We start from the raw sequence: 19,689 nt of genomic DNA, 5'->3' as shown, positions 1-19,689 counted from the left end.
TGTTTAGTGCATATAATATAGGGGTGGCACAGGGAAGGCGGTATAGCTCAGAGAAGACAAGTAGTGACTCTATAGCATCTTACTACACAGATGGACAGTGTCTGCAATGGGGTGTGCAAGGGAGACTTGATAATATGGGTGAATGTAGTAACTACAATGTTGTTCACTTAAAACCTGAGGATAAGATTGTGTATCAATGGTACCTTAATAAAGAAAAAAAAAAAAAAGCAAAGCAGTGCTTTTCACCAATACGTTTATGTGTTTTTACTTACAGTATTTAATATTTTGATATTTCAAGTAATAGTAAAGTAGGACATATGTTAAAAAAAAAACACCAGCAGAAAGGAATTTTTTAAAATCTGAGGAAATCATATACTTCATTTTTTGGTCTCCAGACAGAGGTGCATATAGAAGGTATTTAATGAATATTTTGAATTGAATAGACTCAGTAGCCAGTTAACTCAAAACACACTTAATTCAATACATATACACACAGAAAATGGCAGCCCTCTTACAGAGTTGTACCCAGGAACTAAAAAGCATGATGGTCTAAACCTTAAGTGGAAATATAAATCTCTAAACACAGTATGTCACCTGAGCACATATATTTTTTATTCTGACATTTTGTGTTTCCAGCTGGTATTACCTTTGTAAATTTTCATAGAAAGAGCTACTTATCATTACCCCTCATTTCTACTTTTGGGTTCTTCTAAACAATAAACATAAAACTGGAGATACATGCTTGGATGGAGAAGTGCTCTGACCCTTATTTCTTTTTCTTCAATCTGGTATCCAAAAATAGCTAAGATTTTCAATTTTGACTTTTTTGGCTTCAGTCCCAGAATTACCTTACTCCCAAGACATTTTCACAGAACATATTATTTCCCTACTTGCTGTCAACTTATAGATCACTGGTAAGGTTCAAACCAGTCAGTTCTCACAGCTGGAAATTTATTGAATGAACTCTTATAGTGCAGGCCTCCCAACCCAGTAGCTGTGATAGACAGTGACTTGATCCCCTGAAGTTCAAAGAATACCTACCTCTAGCTTCAGAACATCATGCTGAAGTTTACGCTGAAATTCAAGGAAGTTCTTGATTGTCAGTTTCCCCTTGAGATCAGCTCCAAAAAAGTAGGTTGTGAGGGCTGAACACAAGCCAGACTTGAGAGTGTTACCAGTAGTAGAACGATCTCTGTGACGCATACCCATACTGGTTTGGGAGCGAATGATGCTCTGAACCTAAGACATAAACAAACCCCAATCCAGGAAAAAATTACAAAGTGAAAAAATATAGAAAAGCAAGGAAAACTACCCATTATTTACTATTTGCTTGTACTGTGTTATAACTCTCTTTTAATGTTCAAAATAATCCTATGTAAGTCCTGTATCCTCATATCACACTTGAGGAATTTGAGGCACATAGTGTTAAACATGCTCAAGGACATGTATTTAGCAAGTAGCAGAACCAGGATTCTAACACAGACACCTGACACCTTTATAATTGGGATGCTCTTAAAAATCTCTCTTCAGAAAAGAGCATACATTTTGTTTTTGGGGCTGAAAACCTTTCACACAACACTAAAGTAATCATCAACCTCACAAGTACACTTTGCTTTGGGCTTTGGAGATTAATGGGCTGGACACTATGAAGAGTTGGAGCACTCTGGGAGGCTGAGACTCACAGTAATAACTTCCATATCTCAGAAGACTTAAACATTTCACACTTCTCATTACTGAGTCTCTGGTTGTGATGAGAGACACCATAGCTATAGGCAAATACTTGACATCTAAGACAGATGACTCACTTATTGGAATGATACATTCCCTTTTTTTTGACAAGTAGACATTTGTGATTAATAATAGCACAGTCCAAATAATATCCTACTTATGTGTAAACTATTATTAACTATAACTGTTCTTTCACTAAAAACTTTAGGAAGTATGTATCACAAGATTTTATGATTATGTGTATCAGAGATATTAGAATTTCTCAGTTGGTAAATATTTTCTTAATACATTTTTATTAATTAACTTGTTAGGGGTGTGACATGAGAGTCAATCAGAACATATCATTTTGGTCAGGGAAAAAGATGGCAGAGTAGGAAGGCAGTGTGGAAACCTCTCTCCCCCACCACACACACCAAGGAAGCAACTACATGAAATACAACTAATCCTGAAAATGATCTGAAGACTGCAGAACACACCACCTTACACCTGATGAAGAAGAGAAGACCCCACAGAGAAGGGTAAAGTGGCAGAGCCACAATCAATTTGGATTCCAGCTCTTCTCCCATTCCAGCCCACAGGCAGGAGGAAAGGAATGAAGAGGGGAAGAGATAATTGCTCAGGAATCTTTCACACCTGCCCCTGGAGATCTGCTTTGGGAACAGAAGTCCACTTTGCATCAGAGTTTGGAGATTAACAGAGCTGGACACCATGAAGAGTTGGAATACTCTGGGAGGCTGAGACTTCTGCTGCTTGCAGAGGACAGGCATCTCTGTAGGTCCCACTGAGACATAACCCCGAGCCAGCAGTTTGAAAGATTTACCAGCAGCAGGAGGGATGCCAGAGGGGTGAAAGTAGGATGGAGCTCTCTTTGCAGGAGAAATGGCAGGTAGACACGTCAGCCCAAATGGTCAGGTGCTTGCAGGGGCCCCAGATGCTTGTGGCTCATCCCTGAGGTGCTTCCCTGAACATCCACCTGAACAGCAGGGGTCAGACTTTGCTGCCTGACAGGAAGAGGGAGACTTTCCTATATACTTTTCTAAATACTAAAAACAAACTTGCAGAAAGATAAATCAGGAAAACAACTTCATTTATAATTTTAGTTATAATAAAATACCTAGGAATAAATATAACCAAGGAGGTGAAAGACCTCCTGTGAAAACTATAAGATAGTCATGAGACAAATTAAAGAAGACAGCAATAAATGAAAATCTATCCTTTGCTCATGGATAGGAAGAAATGATATTGTCAAAATGGCCCTCCTTCCCAAAACAATTTACAGATTCAGTACAATCCTTATCAAAATATCAACAGCATTTTTCAATGAACTAGAACAAATAGTTCCAAAATTCGTATGGAACCACAAAAGGCCCCAAATAGACAAAGCAATCCAAATTAAGAAGGACAAAGCTGGGGAGTATTACATTTCCTGACTTCAAGCTATACTACAAAGCTACAGTAAGCAAAACAGTATGGTACTGGCACAAGAACAGACCCACAGATAAATGGAACAGAATAGAGAGCACAGATATAAACCCATACATATATGGTAAATTAACATATGATAAAGGAGCATGAATATACAATGGGGCAAAGATAGCCTATTCAACAACTGGTGCTGGGAAAACTGGACAGCTACATGTAAGAGAATGAAGATGGATTATTGTTTAACTCCATACAAAAAAGTAAAGTTGAAATGAATCAAGGACCTGAATGTAAGTCATGAAACCATAAAATTCTTAGAAGAAAACATAGGCAAAAATCTCCTGAACATAAGCATGAGCAATTTTTTCCTGGACATATCTCCTCAGGCAAGGGAAACAAAAAATGAACAAGTGGGACTACATCAAACTAAAAAGCTTCTGTACAGCAAAGGACACCATCAGCAGAACAAAAAAGGCAACCTACAGTATGGGAGAATATATTCGTTAAGAATTTATCTGATAAGAGGTTAACATCCAAAATATATAAATAACTCATATGCCTCAACACCCCCAAAAGAAATAACCAAATAAAAAATGGATGGAGGACCTGAACAGACATATTTCCAGAGAAGAAATAGATGGCTAACAGGCACAAGAAAAAAAGGTGCTCCAGATCACTAATTATCAGGGAAATGCAAATCAAAACTACAATGAGATATCACCTCACATCAGTTAGAATGGCCACCATCCAAAAGGCAAGAAATAACAGTGTTGGTGAGGATGTGGAAAAACAGGCACCCTCCTACACTGTTGGTGGGAATGTAAATTGGTGTAGTTATTGTGGAAAGCAGTATGGAGGTTCCTCAAAAAAGCTAAAAATAGAAATACCATTCAACTCAGTAATTCCACTTCTAGGAATTTACCTGAAGAAACAAAATCTCTGATTTGAAAAGATATATGCACTCCTATGTTTATTGCTACTTTATTTACAATAGCCAAGTTATGGAAGCAACCAAAGTATCCATAAATAGATGAATGGATAAAGATGATGTGGTACATATATACCATGGAATATTATTCAGTCATTAAAAAGAAAAGAAATCCTGTCATTTGCAACAACATGGATGGACCTAGAAGGCATTATGCTATGTGAAATAAGCCAGGTGGAGAAAGACAAATACCATATGATTTCACTTATTTGTGGAATATAAATACAAAGCAAAACACAATGAACAAAGCAGCAGTAGACTCATAGATACTGAGTAGTGAGTGACTGGTGGTTATCATGGGGGAGGGGTTGGGGTAGATTAGTGGGAAGGATGAGGAGGATAAAGGGGCACAAAAATTTTCAATCACAATATAAGTTGGTCATGGCGATTGTAGTACAGCATGGAGAATATAGTCAATGATTCTATAACATCTTCCTATGTAGATAGATAGTAGCTGCTCTAGTGGGGGTGAGGATTTAATAATATGGGTAACTTGAACCACTGTATTCTATACTTGAAACCACTATCAGACTGTATACCAATGATACTTCAATAATAAAAAGAGAAAAAACAAGAGGTCCAAGAGACAACCGATTTCTGGGCAAAGTTAAATAAGAAGGATTATCACCTACACAAGGCCATTCCTTCAAGACTGAGATATTTGAACCCCCACCTCTATGTTCACTGAAGCATTATTTACAATAGCCAAGACATGGAACAACCTAAGTATCCATTGATGGGTGAATGGATAAAGAAAAATGTGTTAAATATATACAATGGAATATTATTCAGCCATAAAAAGGAGGGAAATCCTGCCATTTGTGATAACATGGATGGACTTTGAGGGCATCATAATAAGTCAGGTACAGAAAGACAAATACTGTATGATCTCACTTACATGTGGAAAAAAGTCAAACCCATAGAAAATGAGATCAGATTGTTGGTTGCCAGAGTGGGGAGTTTAGGGGCTTACAGAATGGGTGAAAGGGGTCTAAAGGTATAAACTTCCAGTTATAAGATAAATAAATCCTGGGAATGTAATGTACAGCACAGTGATATAGTTAACAGGACTGTATTTTATATTTGTAAGTTGCTAAGGAAGTAGATCTTAGAAGTTCCTACATCAAGAAAAAGTATTTTAACTACATGTGGTGATGGATGTGAATTAACCTTATTGTGGTAATCACTTCAGAATGCATACACAGATCAAATCATTATGTTGTACACCTAAAACTAATACAATGTTACATGTCAATTATATCTCAATAATAAAGAAAATGGTTCTATATAAAATAAAATAAAAAATTCTAAAATATGCTCTATTTATGATCATATGAGGTCACCTTATAATATCAGTAATGTGCAGGAATATGGAAAAGTGAAGGTATTAGATGGACATAGGATGTCAATTTGAATAAATGTCTATGTTTTTAAAAATATTTGTCTCTGTTCATTTCTTATTTAAAAATATACTGTACCTGATAATTTCTTCTACTTCCTTTTTGGCCCTTTCCTCATTTTGTTTACAAAATGCTTTCTCCCATGAACATATTTGTTTTCTGTTTTAAAACCACTTTTGATGATCAAAATAATTGTATCTGGAGAGGTACTATGGGCCTCCAATGACAAAAATTTTAAGGAAATGTAATCTCCCAGGATTCAGAAAAAAAAATGATATACATTTATGGCTGGAGCCTGTTACAAAAGAAGGCAGGTGCCATTTTTCTTCTCTTATTGAAATCTTTTCAGATCATATGTCACTCTTCCTTATATTCTGGAACTACCTGGCACAAAGGAGCTGTTTAATAAATGTTGACTGAATTCATGGTTGAACAGCCATAACTTAGCCACTCAGTATTACAGCCTAATTCATCTTGGGGAATCAGAGCAACCTTGACCTTAATCATAGGTTCAAATAATTCCTTAACATTTGGACTGAAAAGAAACAAAAAAAGCTTACCTATTAGAAGTGAGGATAATTTTGAAAAATGATAAATTAGGTATTTGAAAAATTAGATAGCATCTGAGTATACTGGCCAAAAGTAACTCCAAGGCATGTGAAAATGTGTTAAATATTCATGTATTTAAAGGAACTTTTCAGGATAACTTGCCTGTTCAAACTCCTCCATGTCTACTTCTCCATCTCCATTCAAGTCAAACATCTTGAAAGCAATTTCAAAATTTCTCTGAGGAGCTACAAGTTGAAAGGAAGGAAAAAGGGATAGGAAGGAAAGAGGAAGGGAGACAGGAAGGAAAAAGAAGAATAGTTAGAAGGAACTGGCCAAAAATAAAATATCATTCTTTTGAGAAAAACATGGTGAAACACTAAAATGTAGTAACAAGTCACAGCATGCCACCATATTTATCTAGATCAACCTTTTTGCAATACTCTTTCAGACCAAAAGGAAATTTTACTATAGTTAGTAAAGATAACACTTGTCTATCTTTGTGTTTCAACACTCTCTTAAACACTTCAAGTTTGCTTTCTTAGAAACCATCCTCTTAGCTGTATAATATTAATGATGTTGCTCTGTTACTTAAATATGGTATCGTTTGCCTGGGCATAAAAGTCTGTTCAGGGTGAGACATAGTGCTGCAAAGTAAGAACTTGAAACTCCAAGTCTTTATCTTGCCTTTTTAAAAGAAGCTAACTTTCCACTTTGTTCTTTCTAGTCTCTCCAATGTAAGTGCAATCAGTTCAGTGGATGTCATTCAGCTAGCAGGTTATTATCTATACTAGTTACTCATCATCACTATGGCTCTGTGGTAAGGCAGAAAACATGCCGTTAGTTACTCAGCCCCCTATGTCAACCATGTCAGCTGGATACACAAATTACTGAGCAAAGAATACTTAATTGTTAAAATTAAGCCGAAGTTTAAAGAACAAAATTAAAAATACAGTCTGAGAAGATTGTATTTTCTTTCCCTTAAGAAAGAGAGAAAGCTCCTTAACACTTCTTTAGTATTTCTGTATCAGTCATAATATACTTGTGCATTAGAATAAAATATAAATGTAAGAGCCCTCCTCATCATGATAAATGATCTAGAAAAGAAAACAAAGTTGTTCACTTTCTTCCTTTGGCGCTTTGAAGATAGAGATAGCTTTATAGAGCTGTAGAGAATAAACTAAAAATATATCTTATATATCTTAATATTATTGAATTAAATTTTCAGTTAGTATAATTTTTACAAAAAAAATTTAAAGATTATATGTGGAAAAAAATGTAAAAAAAGGCTTAGTACATTATGCATAGTTGTAGAGTCCATATTTCCATCTTGCTCATCAATTTGTCAACAGCAACACCTTCTAGCTTAAATTCCATTTTCAGCTAGCTAGCCAGCTAGGCTGGTAAGACCGGGTTTTTTAGTTGCTTGCCCTACTTGACAGTGGCTTCCAACAGGCTTGTTCTGTAGGGCACAAGTGCAATTGCTGGGAGGGATGCAGATGGGATGGGGGAATTAGATTTTTGTATATTTGTTGCTACTTTAAAAGTGTTTCCTACTTGTTTCGATGCTGTCTTTTACTCAAGTTACTATGCGCCAACCATTGAGCTGGATAATTTAAAGCTGTTGATTATCTGATTTTGTACTCTCAATCCTGAAAATTTTTACTTCTTTATTTTATAAACAGAGTAGGAACCTGGAGCTCAAAGCCACCTAATGACTTGCTCAAAATGGCACAGCTCGTATGTGACAGAACTGTAAGTGAACTTAGGTCAATGCTGACTCCAAAGCCCATAGAATTTTCACTGTGTTCCACGGCCTCCAATATGATGACAGTGGTACTTAAGATAATAAACACATACTTTTTATTCTGTTTTAATCTAGAAACAAAACAAAAAAGATGACTCAATGGTTACATCACTCTCTGCAAAGCTGAGAGTTCCAAGTTGTTCATCTCAAGGACATACCAATGCCTAAGAAGCATTGCATATGCCATATGCTTACTGCATATGCCATATGCTCAGTAGACTTGGCTGCACTGACTGGAGACCCCTAAGCTACATTAGACTCTCAGATAGGTTTGTCACATGTTTTTAAAAATTCTGAATATTAATTTAGTTAGACAGGAATGCACTCTGCTACTGTCTCACACTTGGCCCACTTCACTCATATATGTTATTTGCTTAGTCCTCATAGGTACCTGAGATTATAACAACTGCAGATAATACGAAGCCACTGAAAGTTTTTTTTAAATTAAGGTATTACTGATACAACTTTATGAAGGTTTCACATGAGCAACATTGTGGTTACTACATTCAGCCATATTACCAAGTCACTGAAAGTTTTAAGAAGGTGAGTAACACAATCAAACAGGCATTTATAAGGGACTTCTCTTGTTAGAGTGTGAAGGAGGAGTTGGAAAACGATAACCAGTTTCAGAGAAGATCATACAAGCCTCTCTAAATGTTGCAAATGTGAACTGAGGTGATTGATGGCAGTGATAATGGGGAAGAGAAAAAAAATTTAAATAATTTAAGGAGGCAGAAATTCTATACATTAATGATTAATTAGCTGTGATTAGTTGAGAGTAGAAAAGGCTGACAGCATGACTGACTTAGGCTATTGGGTAGCTTGCATGTCACTGACCAAAACATAAAATACATGTAAAAGGTTTGAGAAGTAAAGTGAGCTCAGATAGGGTCTGCTGAATTTAAGGGGTCCACATCATGCTCGAATGGAAATGTTCACGAGATAGTTGGAAATATAGGTCTAAAGCTTAGGAGACAGATGTTAAAGCTGGGATCATTAGCATCAATGGGGCTAGCTGCACAGAGCCTGAAATCAAGTTGCTCTGGGAGAACCAAGGGTTCAGGAGAAGGGTAAGAAAAGGATAAAATGTAGTTGGAAGCCAGTATTTTAAGGTGGAAAGGAAGCAGTGGCAGAGGAGATTGCATCATAACATCAGGAAAAATAGAAGACAGTCAAGATGAATAGAAATAGGGAAAAATTTGGCAAGAACCAGTCAATGTGTTGCCACACATGAATTAAACAGCATTCCCATTTCCTACCTCTACTGATTACAGAGTGCTGAAAATTCTAGCTTTACATAATCTTTTATTCTTACTGTTCTGTAAGTTCTATGAAGGCATGTGCCTGGTCACCATTTAAATGACTGAATGAGTTATTTTAGCAAATCGTAGTTAGTGTCCTCCTACAACTAAGGTTAAATTCATTTTACCAAACATAGCACACCCAGTGTTCCCTGAGGTTTTTATATCTTTTTATACTGGCTTACTTTCAAGCCGAGTATTTGCTTTCTGTGAGGCTACTCAGAGTGTTTATTAAAGTGTACGTGCTGACACTCCAGAGGCTGAGCACCTTTGTGTGTGTCACTGACAAGGCAGGTGAGGACAGCAGCCTTACATGCTCTCATTGAGGCCTTAGCAGTCTGTCAGGGAAGGTCCTTCCAGGAGTGGGTCTTTCAGCCTAGTCATTCAGTCTTTACAGGCTAATGGTGTCAAAGCATTTGAGACAAATAAATAACTAGCTTGCTTTAAGTGAGACAGGCTACACAGGAACACACTGTCAGGCAATTCTCTTGTGCTTCCCCATCTCTCCTTTAACGTAGGCTTCAGAGTTTTAAAATCTAGCTGTTCTGGAAAGCTTTAAGGTGTCCTGGCTTTATGCCAACTCACAATCTATTTCCACAGGAAGGTACTGAAAGGGGAATTCTTTTGAATCCCAGGCTACTTATAGAGTGAATTGTAAAGATTTCTTTCCATTTCCAAAATGACTGTAACATATGTCAGAACTGATTAAAACAGAAAGATTCTATATAAAGTTCATTACTATACATCTTTCACTCAGAATCCCATGACAATCTTTACTATTAGGAAATGGAGCTATATTAGGTTTCTAGTTCAAAATCTATTTTTACATTATCTATCATTAACAATAATGATAACAATAACAACTCTAAACTGTTGGGAGCACAGATTTTTCTACTTTGCTTTAGTAGTAAGAAAAAAAATCCTTCTATGTGTAGTAAGTTAAATAACCAGACTGCAACAACACTCACTATCTCAAGATTTTCCTGACAATTTCACTTATTGTTCTTTAATAGAAAAATACACAAGATGAGGTTTCTAATTCTGGCTCTTCCAACAACATAATGAGTCACTGTGCCTTAAATTCCTTTTTGGTAGTACTGACGGAATGAACAAAAAAGTGAATAAGTTAGAATCTAAACTAGCTTATTTTTGGCTGATTTGATTCTCATACCACAGAATTCCTACTTGCATGATTCCTGTTTTAAAATGATTCTCTAGGACAAATGAAGTAATTAATATGTATTATCAGAGAACTCTTGAGTTAGAAAAAAGCAGACTTTAGAATATGAGAAATCTCTAGTCAAGGGTGAACCGGCCTGATGGATCTGTAAGGATGGCCACATAGCCTCTGATGGTTTCTGGGAAGAAGGCCAACCTTCTGAGGTCTAACCATTGTTGGCTATATTAATTGAGCTTTTTTCCTATGCAAAGCCCAAATCTAATTGTGCAGTTCCTACAAGTGACCTAGTTTAATTTTCTAGAGAAAGAAAAATATATTTGTTTCTTCACCTATATAATGGCCCTCTGACTACATTACAAACTTACTAAGGTTTCTCAGAATTTGCTTCCAGAACTTCAATATTCTAAGAGCCCTGCTCTGCAGTACTTTAGATGGCCAATGTCTCCCATAAATGCTGTAACCTAAAAACAGTTAATTCTGGAATGACTTATCCTTCCTAGAAATAACAGGCCTGTTACTCTGAAGACTAGTATACTAGCATTATTCTTACATGAGGGCTTAGTGTTTTGCTTTCTATATAACATTAATCTTGGGGAAAGGGGGAGAAAAACCTACAAGATTATAAAGCAGACTTTAGAATATGAGACCTCTCCCTCAATTCTCCTGAATTCTTTAAGGTATGATGGCTAGGTGCTGTCTGGAAGAAATCTTTCTGCCCCTTAAACAGAGCAGAGGGAAAAAATCCTCATGGTACAATGGGGTTGCCGTACTACAGTATTTCCTTGGATGATATAGCTTCAGAAGAATGCTACACAAAATGAAAATATTCTAAGAACTATGTTAAACACACTTGAACAACAGCAGCTCAGTTTTCTTTTCATCAACCTAGTCACCTTGTAAGTCTGATTTCATTTCTGTTAAAAACTATTTTACAGGTACTCTTTGATCATCTGCTGGCTTTTTCATCATTTTCTAATATAGTTTCATGTAAGTGCCACAAACACCATAGCTAATGAAAGGGCTGCAAATATTTGAAAAACATGACACTTGAAGAATGATAATAGATAAGCTCAAAATCAAGAAATATTTTTTATAAAGATATACATTTTACATTCAGTTTTTATACACAGTTAACTGTTTATAAAGGCATATTTATGTGAGGCAAGACATAATGTGAATAATATCAGTGGCTCAAAATTTAACTATTATACTTTCTGCTTTAACTCAGAAGTCCCATAGTCAGGCTTGCCCTTATCTTTGCTTTATAAAAATTATTGACCAAGGTATCCAACTATTAATCTTGCCACCTGAAGTTGATGGAGATGATGACAATAACTATGGCATTCTGCACTTAAAGCAGGCAAATAATTATTCTTTAAATGCAAGATATGGAATGGTAAATTTTAAAAATCAGAGGGACTATAATTAGTTACAAGAAGATACTGTGTTGTGAGATAAAGTTAGAATTTTTTTCTATAGGTTTTGCTAGAATTACAACTTAAATTATCAGCTGTAATAATTCTTGACTATACTACAAATTTTAGTTTCTTTCCATTTAGTGATTTAATATGCTCAAACAAGGGTAAATGAGATAGTTTCCTGTGGTTGTGTAGTTGTGTACTCCCATTAGACTACTACAGGGGGACCAAACTACATAAAATAAAATAGTGAACATTCTACCACTTAAACTATCTAGTTTCCCACAAGATATGTAATTTGAAATAATAAAATGATACAAAATGTTCATTACTAACTTTTGGAATACAATATCTAGAAAATTTCCTTACTGGGGAAAAAAGACAATAAGGCAATCTGAAATAGCAGAAGTTCATGATATGTAAATACATTTTTTACTTCTTAGCCTCACTCTTTTAACAAAATCTCCTGGGGGAAAAAAAATCTGGTGAAAGAACACATGCCAACGATGAAGAAAAAAGAGATCCTCAGCCATCTAGGAGGAAAAGAATTATCATAAAGAGGAAAGGATTAGGGTGTATCATAATTCTCCATAATACTTGAATACTACAGAGTAAGTTCTATATTATCTTGAGGGAAAACAACTATAATCTAAGAAAACAACTATAATCAAGTGAAGTTATCATTCACCTGTATTAGTAACAGAAGATATTCTCAGACATGCAAAGATTTTGAAATTGTATAATCCACATCCCTTCCTAATAAGTTTCCACAACAAATGGTAGACCTGCTGGCTAGCCATTCATTTGTGTATTGCCCATGGCTGCTTTTGAGCTGGAAGGGCAGAGTTGAGTGGTCGTGACAGAGACTTTATGTCCGGCAAACCCAAAATATTTGTCTTGCCCAAAAAGAAGTTTGCCAACCCCGGTTGATGAAATTTTTCAGCCAACAACAAAAGTCAGTCAGAATAAAGAAATAAAGACAGCGAAGATGAGGTCAATTGAGAAGTGAGCAATAAAGTCAGTAGAATAGAGTTACGCTTAAATAATGGTTATTAATACAATAATATCAGAGCCTCTGGCATTTATTAACTGTTTATTATATATCAAGAACTTTATATGAATTAGTTAATCCTCTCCCCAGACTCAGGGCTGCCACACACCTCTGCACTTGACACCCTGTACCACTAGACCCAGGGTCACAGCACACTCCAGTGTGCCCCCACCCTCAGGTGAACATCTTTGTTTATTGAAGTCAGTCCGTAAAGTCTAGAAAAGAAAACTTCTTCAAATGCACAGACACCTATGCAAAGAAACTGGGACCATGAAGAATCAGGGAAACATGACTCCAGTCAGTAGAGACGAGGGCAGGTAGTGGTGGTAGCCAGAGCTGGTAGCATACATACAGTTGGCTGTAGAGGCCAGCTTCAGGTGCCTGTGTAGTGGTGGGGGCTGGCTGCAAACATACATGCAGTGGTGGGGGCCAGGGCAAGCAGCAACAGCAAGGATCAACTATGGGTGCACTGAAAGCCACGGTGCCAGCATGCACTACTGTGGCTGCTGTATCTTGCCCTCCGGGTACAGCAGTAGAAGCCAGTGTCCTGAATCAGCCATGGCATGCAAGTATACAGGTGGGGATTAGCTGCAGATGAGTCCAGTTATTCAGGCCAGAGAGAGGAAAGAGGGCCAGATCTAGGCCCACAAGCAGCTGCAGGGGCCCTAGTTGTCACCATGCCATTCTGTGGCTACACAGTCTCCCCAAAGGTGTGTGCATAGTAGTGGAGGTTGGTGATGACAGTGTTCAGGCTGTGGGCAAGCAGGTGGACAGCTGGGAAGGGTAGATGCGTGTGACCCCAGCAGTGCAAGCCAGCAACAAGAGGAAGTGCTGAATATGGGACCACAAGCAACTGTGGGGGCCTTGACTATCAGCATGTATTTCTGTGGCTGCAGAAACCTGCCATGGGTACAAACACAGCAGTGGAGGCTAGTGATGGGCAATAAGCTGGTGGTATGCAAGAGCACAGCGTGGAGGGGTTAGCCCAGAGTGCATGCACAGTGGTGGAGGTCAGCTGCATGGGTCTAGGCTGAAGTCTTGCATTCATGCAGCCTCAGAGGCCTGGGCTGGCTGTTGGTGCAAGACTCAGGCTCCAGTGGGGAATGAGGCATAGAGGGACCGATGGCCGGCGTTAGCAATTGGAAACACCTGTGGGATGAAAACCAGAAGTGTCTGCAGGGAGTCTGTAGTGGCTGTGCTGGCCGCTGGTTTCTTCAGTGGCAAAGCTGCTGGGGTCCTGCACAGAGTACGTCACTGAGAATCTCTGTTGTTCCCACTGTGCAGCTGGTATCAGTATTCTGCTTTTCTTCCTTATTCCTGGCTGTCTCTATACATCTCAGCTTTGCTTGCCCGTGGTAGGGTCAGACTGAAGCGAGTCCTTTGTGCAGCATCCTAAAAGGCTGGGAAAGCTGGTCAGTCACCCAACTCTGTTCCAGTAAGGGGAACCCTTTCTAGATGTGGTGTTCCTTCTTGGTGTTAAGCAATGGGGGTGGGGGAGCACCCAGGCAAATGGAGTTGTTTTTCCAGCTTATTTGTGTTGTTACTCTCACATTATTTTGCCACTATGTTGCTGAAGTTTGTTAACTGGACCCCAGAGTTCTCCCAGAGTTGCTTTTGTTCATGGACAGCTGTCTAATTTGATCTTTGCAGGATGGAGGTCAGAGTTTCCTACTTCCTCATCTTGGTAACATCACCAAGGGGGACACTCATGCTGATGAATCCACTTCTGGATTTCCATTCATCTTTAAGAAGCTTCTGGTATTTCAACATCAGGTCGTATTCCTATGTTTTCAAGGATTTTATTACACCATGACCATGTCCAATGGATGAAAACTCACCATTTGGGGAATCTTATGCATTTACAAATATCTTCTTGAGAATATCTGTAGAACTATCATGGGAATGAATAGGTCATTTATAATTTAGTGTGAATTCATTACATTTGAGCATTTAATTTTTTAACCTACATTTGTTGTACTATGAGGAAGGTAATTTTGCTTTTTGGAATGAAGGATGAGGAGAGATATATGGATGTCCCTTTGGAATCTTAAAACAGATGGCTTTGTAGATCTGAATTAGCTCAATGGATGAGGCTAATACTACCTGTGGAGTGGAAGTTCCCTCTTAACAAGATCACTTAGTTAACCAGGATGTTCCCACTGTTGTTACACAGCCTCCCGCATGTTTCCTGCCTCCCATCCCTGTAATGACAGGGGGAGTTATGGGGGAAGCATCTTTCCCTAGAGCCCTTTCCATGATGTAGTCCAGCTGTTCTGACCTGATGAGACACACTCTACTGTTGTATGGAGTGAGGAGGGGGACTGTAATTTCGCTGCTTTTCTGCCTGTGGGTTTCTCCACTATTTTAGACTACATTTAGGCTAAATAGTACCAGTAGTATGTGTGTCTGTGTTCCCTTTGTACAACAATGGGGGACAAGTAATTTTTTTAATGAAGAATTTCCCAGAAAGCAGAGAATTTAGTCTACTTTGACATTTCACTGAAGACTAGTCTTAACCCCTCAATTTATCTTGATACAGATCAAAGGGTTTCCTTCCATCTTTGGGAAGAACCCAGGAAAGAAGGGAGCCCTGTGCGTATAACTAATGTTCCACTACTGAGAAGTCCAGGGAGCAAAGCACAAAACAGAATTATGAATGAGGTTAGTCCTATAAAAGGCCAGGGAAGGATTCCCTGACAAATTTAGCATAAAACAAGAAGACAGATGACCCCTTCTGTGAGAACAATGGTGTTAGGATAAAATAATGCTCTGCTTTGAATGTTCTTACCTCTGGATTTTGAAATAAGTTGAATTATGTACTATTTCACAATAAGTCCTGACATATGATTTGTTACTAAGTCTGTAGGTAAGTTTGCATTAGAATCAAACACAGTTAAGTATTACTTTACATATAGCTTACACTTGAAAGGAAACTGAAGAAACACTGCAGTGATTCCTTACTCTTTAATTTACCTGTTTTATAAGTCTGAATTTGGCATCACTGCTTTTCTTTTTATTTATTTATTTTTAATTCTGATATCATTAATATACAATCACATGAGCAACACTGTGGTTACTAGACTCCCCCCATTATCAAGTTCCCACCACATACCACATTACAGTGACTGTCCATCAGCATAGTAAGATGCTGTAAACTCACTACCTGTCTTCTCTGTGCTATACTGCCTTTCCCGTGCCCACCCACATTACGTGTGCTAATCATAATGCCCCTATCTCCCTTCTCCCTCCCTTTCCATCCACCCTCCCCAGACCCTTTCCCTTTGGTAACCGTTAGTCCATTCTTGGGTTCTGTGATTCTGCTGCTGTTTTGTTCCTTCAGTTTTTTCTTTGTTCTTATGCTCCACAGATGAATGAAACCATTTGATACTTGTCTTTCTCCACCTGGCCTATTTCACTGAGCATAATACCCTCTAGCTCCATCTATGCTGTTGCAAATGGTAGGATTTGTTTTCTTCTTATGGCTGAATAATATTCCATTGTGTATATGTACCACATTTTCTTTATCCATTCATCTACTGATGGACACTTAGGTTGCTTCCATTTCTTGGCTCTTGTAAATAGTGCTGCGATAAACATAGGGGTGCGTATGTCTTTTTGAAACTGGGATTATGCATTCTTAGGGTAAATTCCTAGGAGTGGAGCATCACTGCTTTCCTTAATGTGAGGCACCTGTTAAACTCTCTCATGGATTCATATTCACCCAGCTTCAAATATTCATCCATCTGTTGTCAGATGAACGGCACAGGAGACTGAAGTTAATTATGTAATTGTCTAGGGACTTCATAGAGTTAATATATTTAATTTGGCTCTAGATAACAGATTAGACATCCAAAATTCTGGCTTATAGAGGTATTTTTGGTACATAAATACGTCTAACTGTATTCTAAGCCCTTAAGTCTTTTCACTGCAAGAATCTAACATCTTTTCTTTTTTATTTCTGTACACTAAGGTGCAAGTAACATAGACCTTTGGAATTCAATAGTACCAGATAACCTAGACATGGAAGGGAAGGCTTTGCAAACACTAAAAATATTAATTTTACTAGGTGTTAAAAAAAAAAGGAAAAAGTTTCAAAACCATTCGAGAAGAACCTATGCCCAGCATTCCAACATCCTTTTATTGTGGGTTAGCAATAATTAGAGTATCCTTTTTTCACTGTGGCTAAAAGAAAAAAGAAAAAGAATAAGCACAGAGAATTCTAGTGTCCTCTGATAACCGTGTTTTCCTTAAAAGGTATGGTGGAGAGGAGAGCACATAGTGCCTAGCAGGCCACTGTAAAGACTTTAGCGTTTACAGTGAGAGATTAAAATCTGAAAGAGATTAGAATCCTCTGAGGGATTTTGAACAGAGGAATGACATGATCTTATTAAAATTTAGTAAGATCATTCTGGATGCTGTACTGAGAATGAATTCTAGAGAAGCAAGTATGAAAGAAAGGTGACCAATTAGGAAGGTATTGAAATAGTCCAAGTGAGGTATGAGAGTATACTGAAAAATGGTGGAATTCTGGATTATTTCTAGGTAGAACTGACAGCATTTGCCACAGATCAAAAATACAAATATTCAGACTATTTTTGAATACACATACACAAAACACATGTATTTTTCCTTTTCCCAAAATGAAATTGCATGATATGTACATTTTGACTCACCAATACATTGTGAATGTGCTAATAAATCTCTGCATTACATACATTGAGTGCTGTATTGAATTTCATTGCATAGATTTATTCTAATTTGTTCAGCCATCTATTTGATATTTGAGTTCTGATTTATTTTGACTAACATCATAATTATACATGTGATCATTTTATTAGTTTAAAATTATAGAAATGGAATTGCTAGGCCAAAGGGTAAGCACTTATGAGTGTTTGATTAACACTGTCAAGAATCAAAAAAGTATGCCAATAATTATGCTCTCATCAATACTACATAGTCAATTAAATTTAAGTTTCATTCCAATAATTAATTCTGAAGCACTATGGGTTTGGTAGTGAAATGAGAGGAACAGCAACTAATTGCCCCTTCAAAAGAGGTAATCAACCCTAATCTTTACCCCAGTTTCTTGGAGTCCTTTACATCTCTCAGTTCAGAAAAGACTTCATTCACCTCATGTAGCTTTAAGGACTGAACCCAAGCCCAGGATGCAAGGTACAGCCATAAGGCCTACACTTTGCGGAGCTCCTGGACAAACCCACCACCTGTGACTTGCTGGTCTATAATTAGTCACAGGGTAGCCAGGACCCCATGAATAGTGTGTGGGTGGGGGTGGGGGAGTTAAATGGCTGTGCATAGCAGTACTTATTGGAAGGATCTGCTTAGAAGACCTATGTTTCTGCTCTAACAAATTCTGATACGGAGAAAACATTTAGAAATTCAATGTGTATTTTTTTAATAAACTTAAAATTACTAGTCTTGCTTTTGTTTGAAAGTCCCAAGACAATGAAAGAAACTACATGACACACTTATTATGAGCTTACCATGATTACATATAAGCTCTGCAATGCTACAAAGAGAACTCTTTCTTTCTCAGTGTGATTTGTTACTTAATGTCAACTGGCGAGGTTTCCTAAGTTATATCGAACACTACATGTCAAAAAGCTGAGTTTAAAAACTTTCTAAGATTATAAAATTTTTCTGAATTCTTTTAGCAAAACTGCAGTGTACCCCTTTCTTTCTAAATATTACATTTTTTCTAGAAAATATATTTCAGCCATGATTCTCAAAAGAAAAAGAAAACTATGATTAATTTCACACCTGATGAAAAGAGATAGTTAATGTTCCTAGTTCATAGTATATAAGCTATCTTTGAGCTGTATCTCAGCCTCAGTTACTGGATGACCTTCAGAGAGCTGCCAGAAACAGTCTTTCATTTAAATTACTCTTCCTTACACTGTTACTTGACAGTTTTGCTACAGGAAGAGTATTCAATGCCACAGATGTCAAAAAGCTTGGATTCCCCAAGAGTCCCGGGAGAGAGAGTCTGAAGGCATGCCAGTTGTTTACCCTTGCAATTAAAGTCACAGCCTAATTTACAAATATATTTTCTTCAAATGCATGGTACTATTTTTTTTTTTTTTTTTTTTGAGAGGGCATCTCTCATATTTATTGATCAAATGGTTGTTAACAACAATAAAATTCAGTATAGGGGGGTCAATGCTCAATGTACAATCATTAATCCATCTCAAGCCTAATTCTCGTCAGTCTCCAATCTTCTGAAGCATAACGAACAAGTTCTTACATGGTGAACGAATTCTTACAGAGTGAATAAATTCTTACATGGTGAACAGTACAAGGGCATTCATCACAGAAACTTTCGGTTTTGATCATGCAATATGACCTATAAACCATCAGGTCAAATATGAATATTCATTTGATTTTTGTACTTGATTTATATGTTGATCCCACATTTCTCCTATTATTATTATTATTTTTATTTTTAATAAAATGCTGAAGTGGTAGGTAGATGCAAGATAAAGGTAGAAAACATAGTTTAGTGCTGTAAGAAGGCAAATGTAGATGATCAGATGATCAGGTGTGTGCCTATGGACTAAGTATTAATCCAGGCTAGACAAGGGCAGCAAGACATCCACGGATGCAGAAGATTTCTCTCAAAGCAGGGGGGGTGAGGTTCTGAGCCTCACCTCTGTTGATCCCCAAATTCTCACCTGATGGCCCCCCTGCGACTGTGCCTGTCTGCATGGTACTATTTTTATGCCCAATTTACAAATGCCTGTGTGATAGATCCCCACCATTATCTAAATAGATCTAAAAAAATAATCATCTGCTTGACTTTCATTTCATTCTATGTGGTTTCACTCCACTCC

At 37.4% G+C, this 19,689-nt stretch overlaps 1 protein-coding gene across 3 annotated transcripts in view; it reads right to left on the bottom strand.

The window, feature by feature from the left end:
• Positions 1-19,689, bottom strand: part of MICU1 (mitochondrial calcium uptake 1) — a 239,911-nt gene that overhangs the window by 89,188 nt on the left and 131,034 nt on the right. For all 3 annotated transcript variants that reach the window (XR_012133183.1, XR_012133182.1, XM_036998795.2), the window contains exons 7-8: positions 6,250-6,332; positions 1,042-1,239 (exon numbers count right to left, since the gene is read on the bottom strand). Coding sequence is in view for 1 of the 3 variants with exons in the window: in XM_036998795.2 (XP_036854690.1) it covers positions 1,042-1,239; positions 6,250-6,332 (281 nt within the window). In the remaining 2 variants the exon portion in view is untranslated. The remainder of the gene's footprint in view (positions 1-1,041; positions 1,240-6,249; positions 6,333-19,689) is intronic.

This window comes from Manis javanica, chromosome 7 (genome assembly GCF_040802235.1).
Source record: "Manis javanica isolate MJ-LG chromosome 7, MJ_LKY, whole genome shotgun sequence".
Lineage (NCBI taxonomy): Eukaryota > Metazoa > Chordata > Mammalia > Pholidota > Manidae > Manis > Manis javanica.
This window is presented reverse-complemented; position numbering and strand designations above follow the sequence as displayed.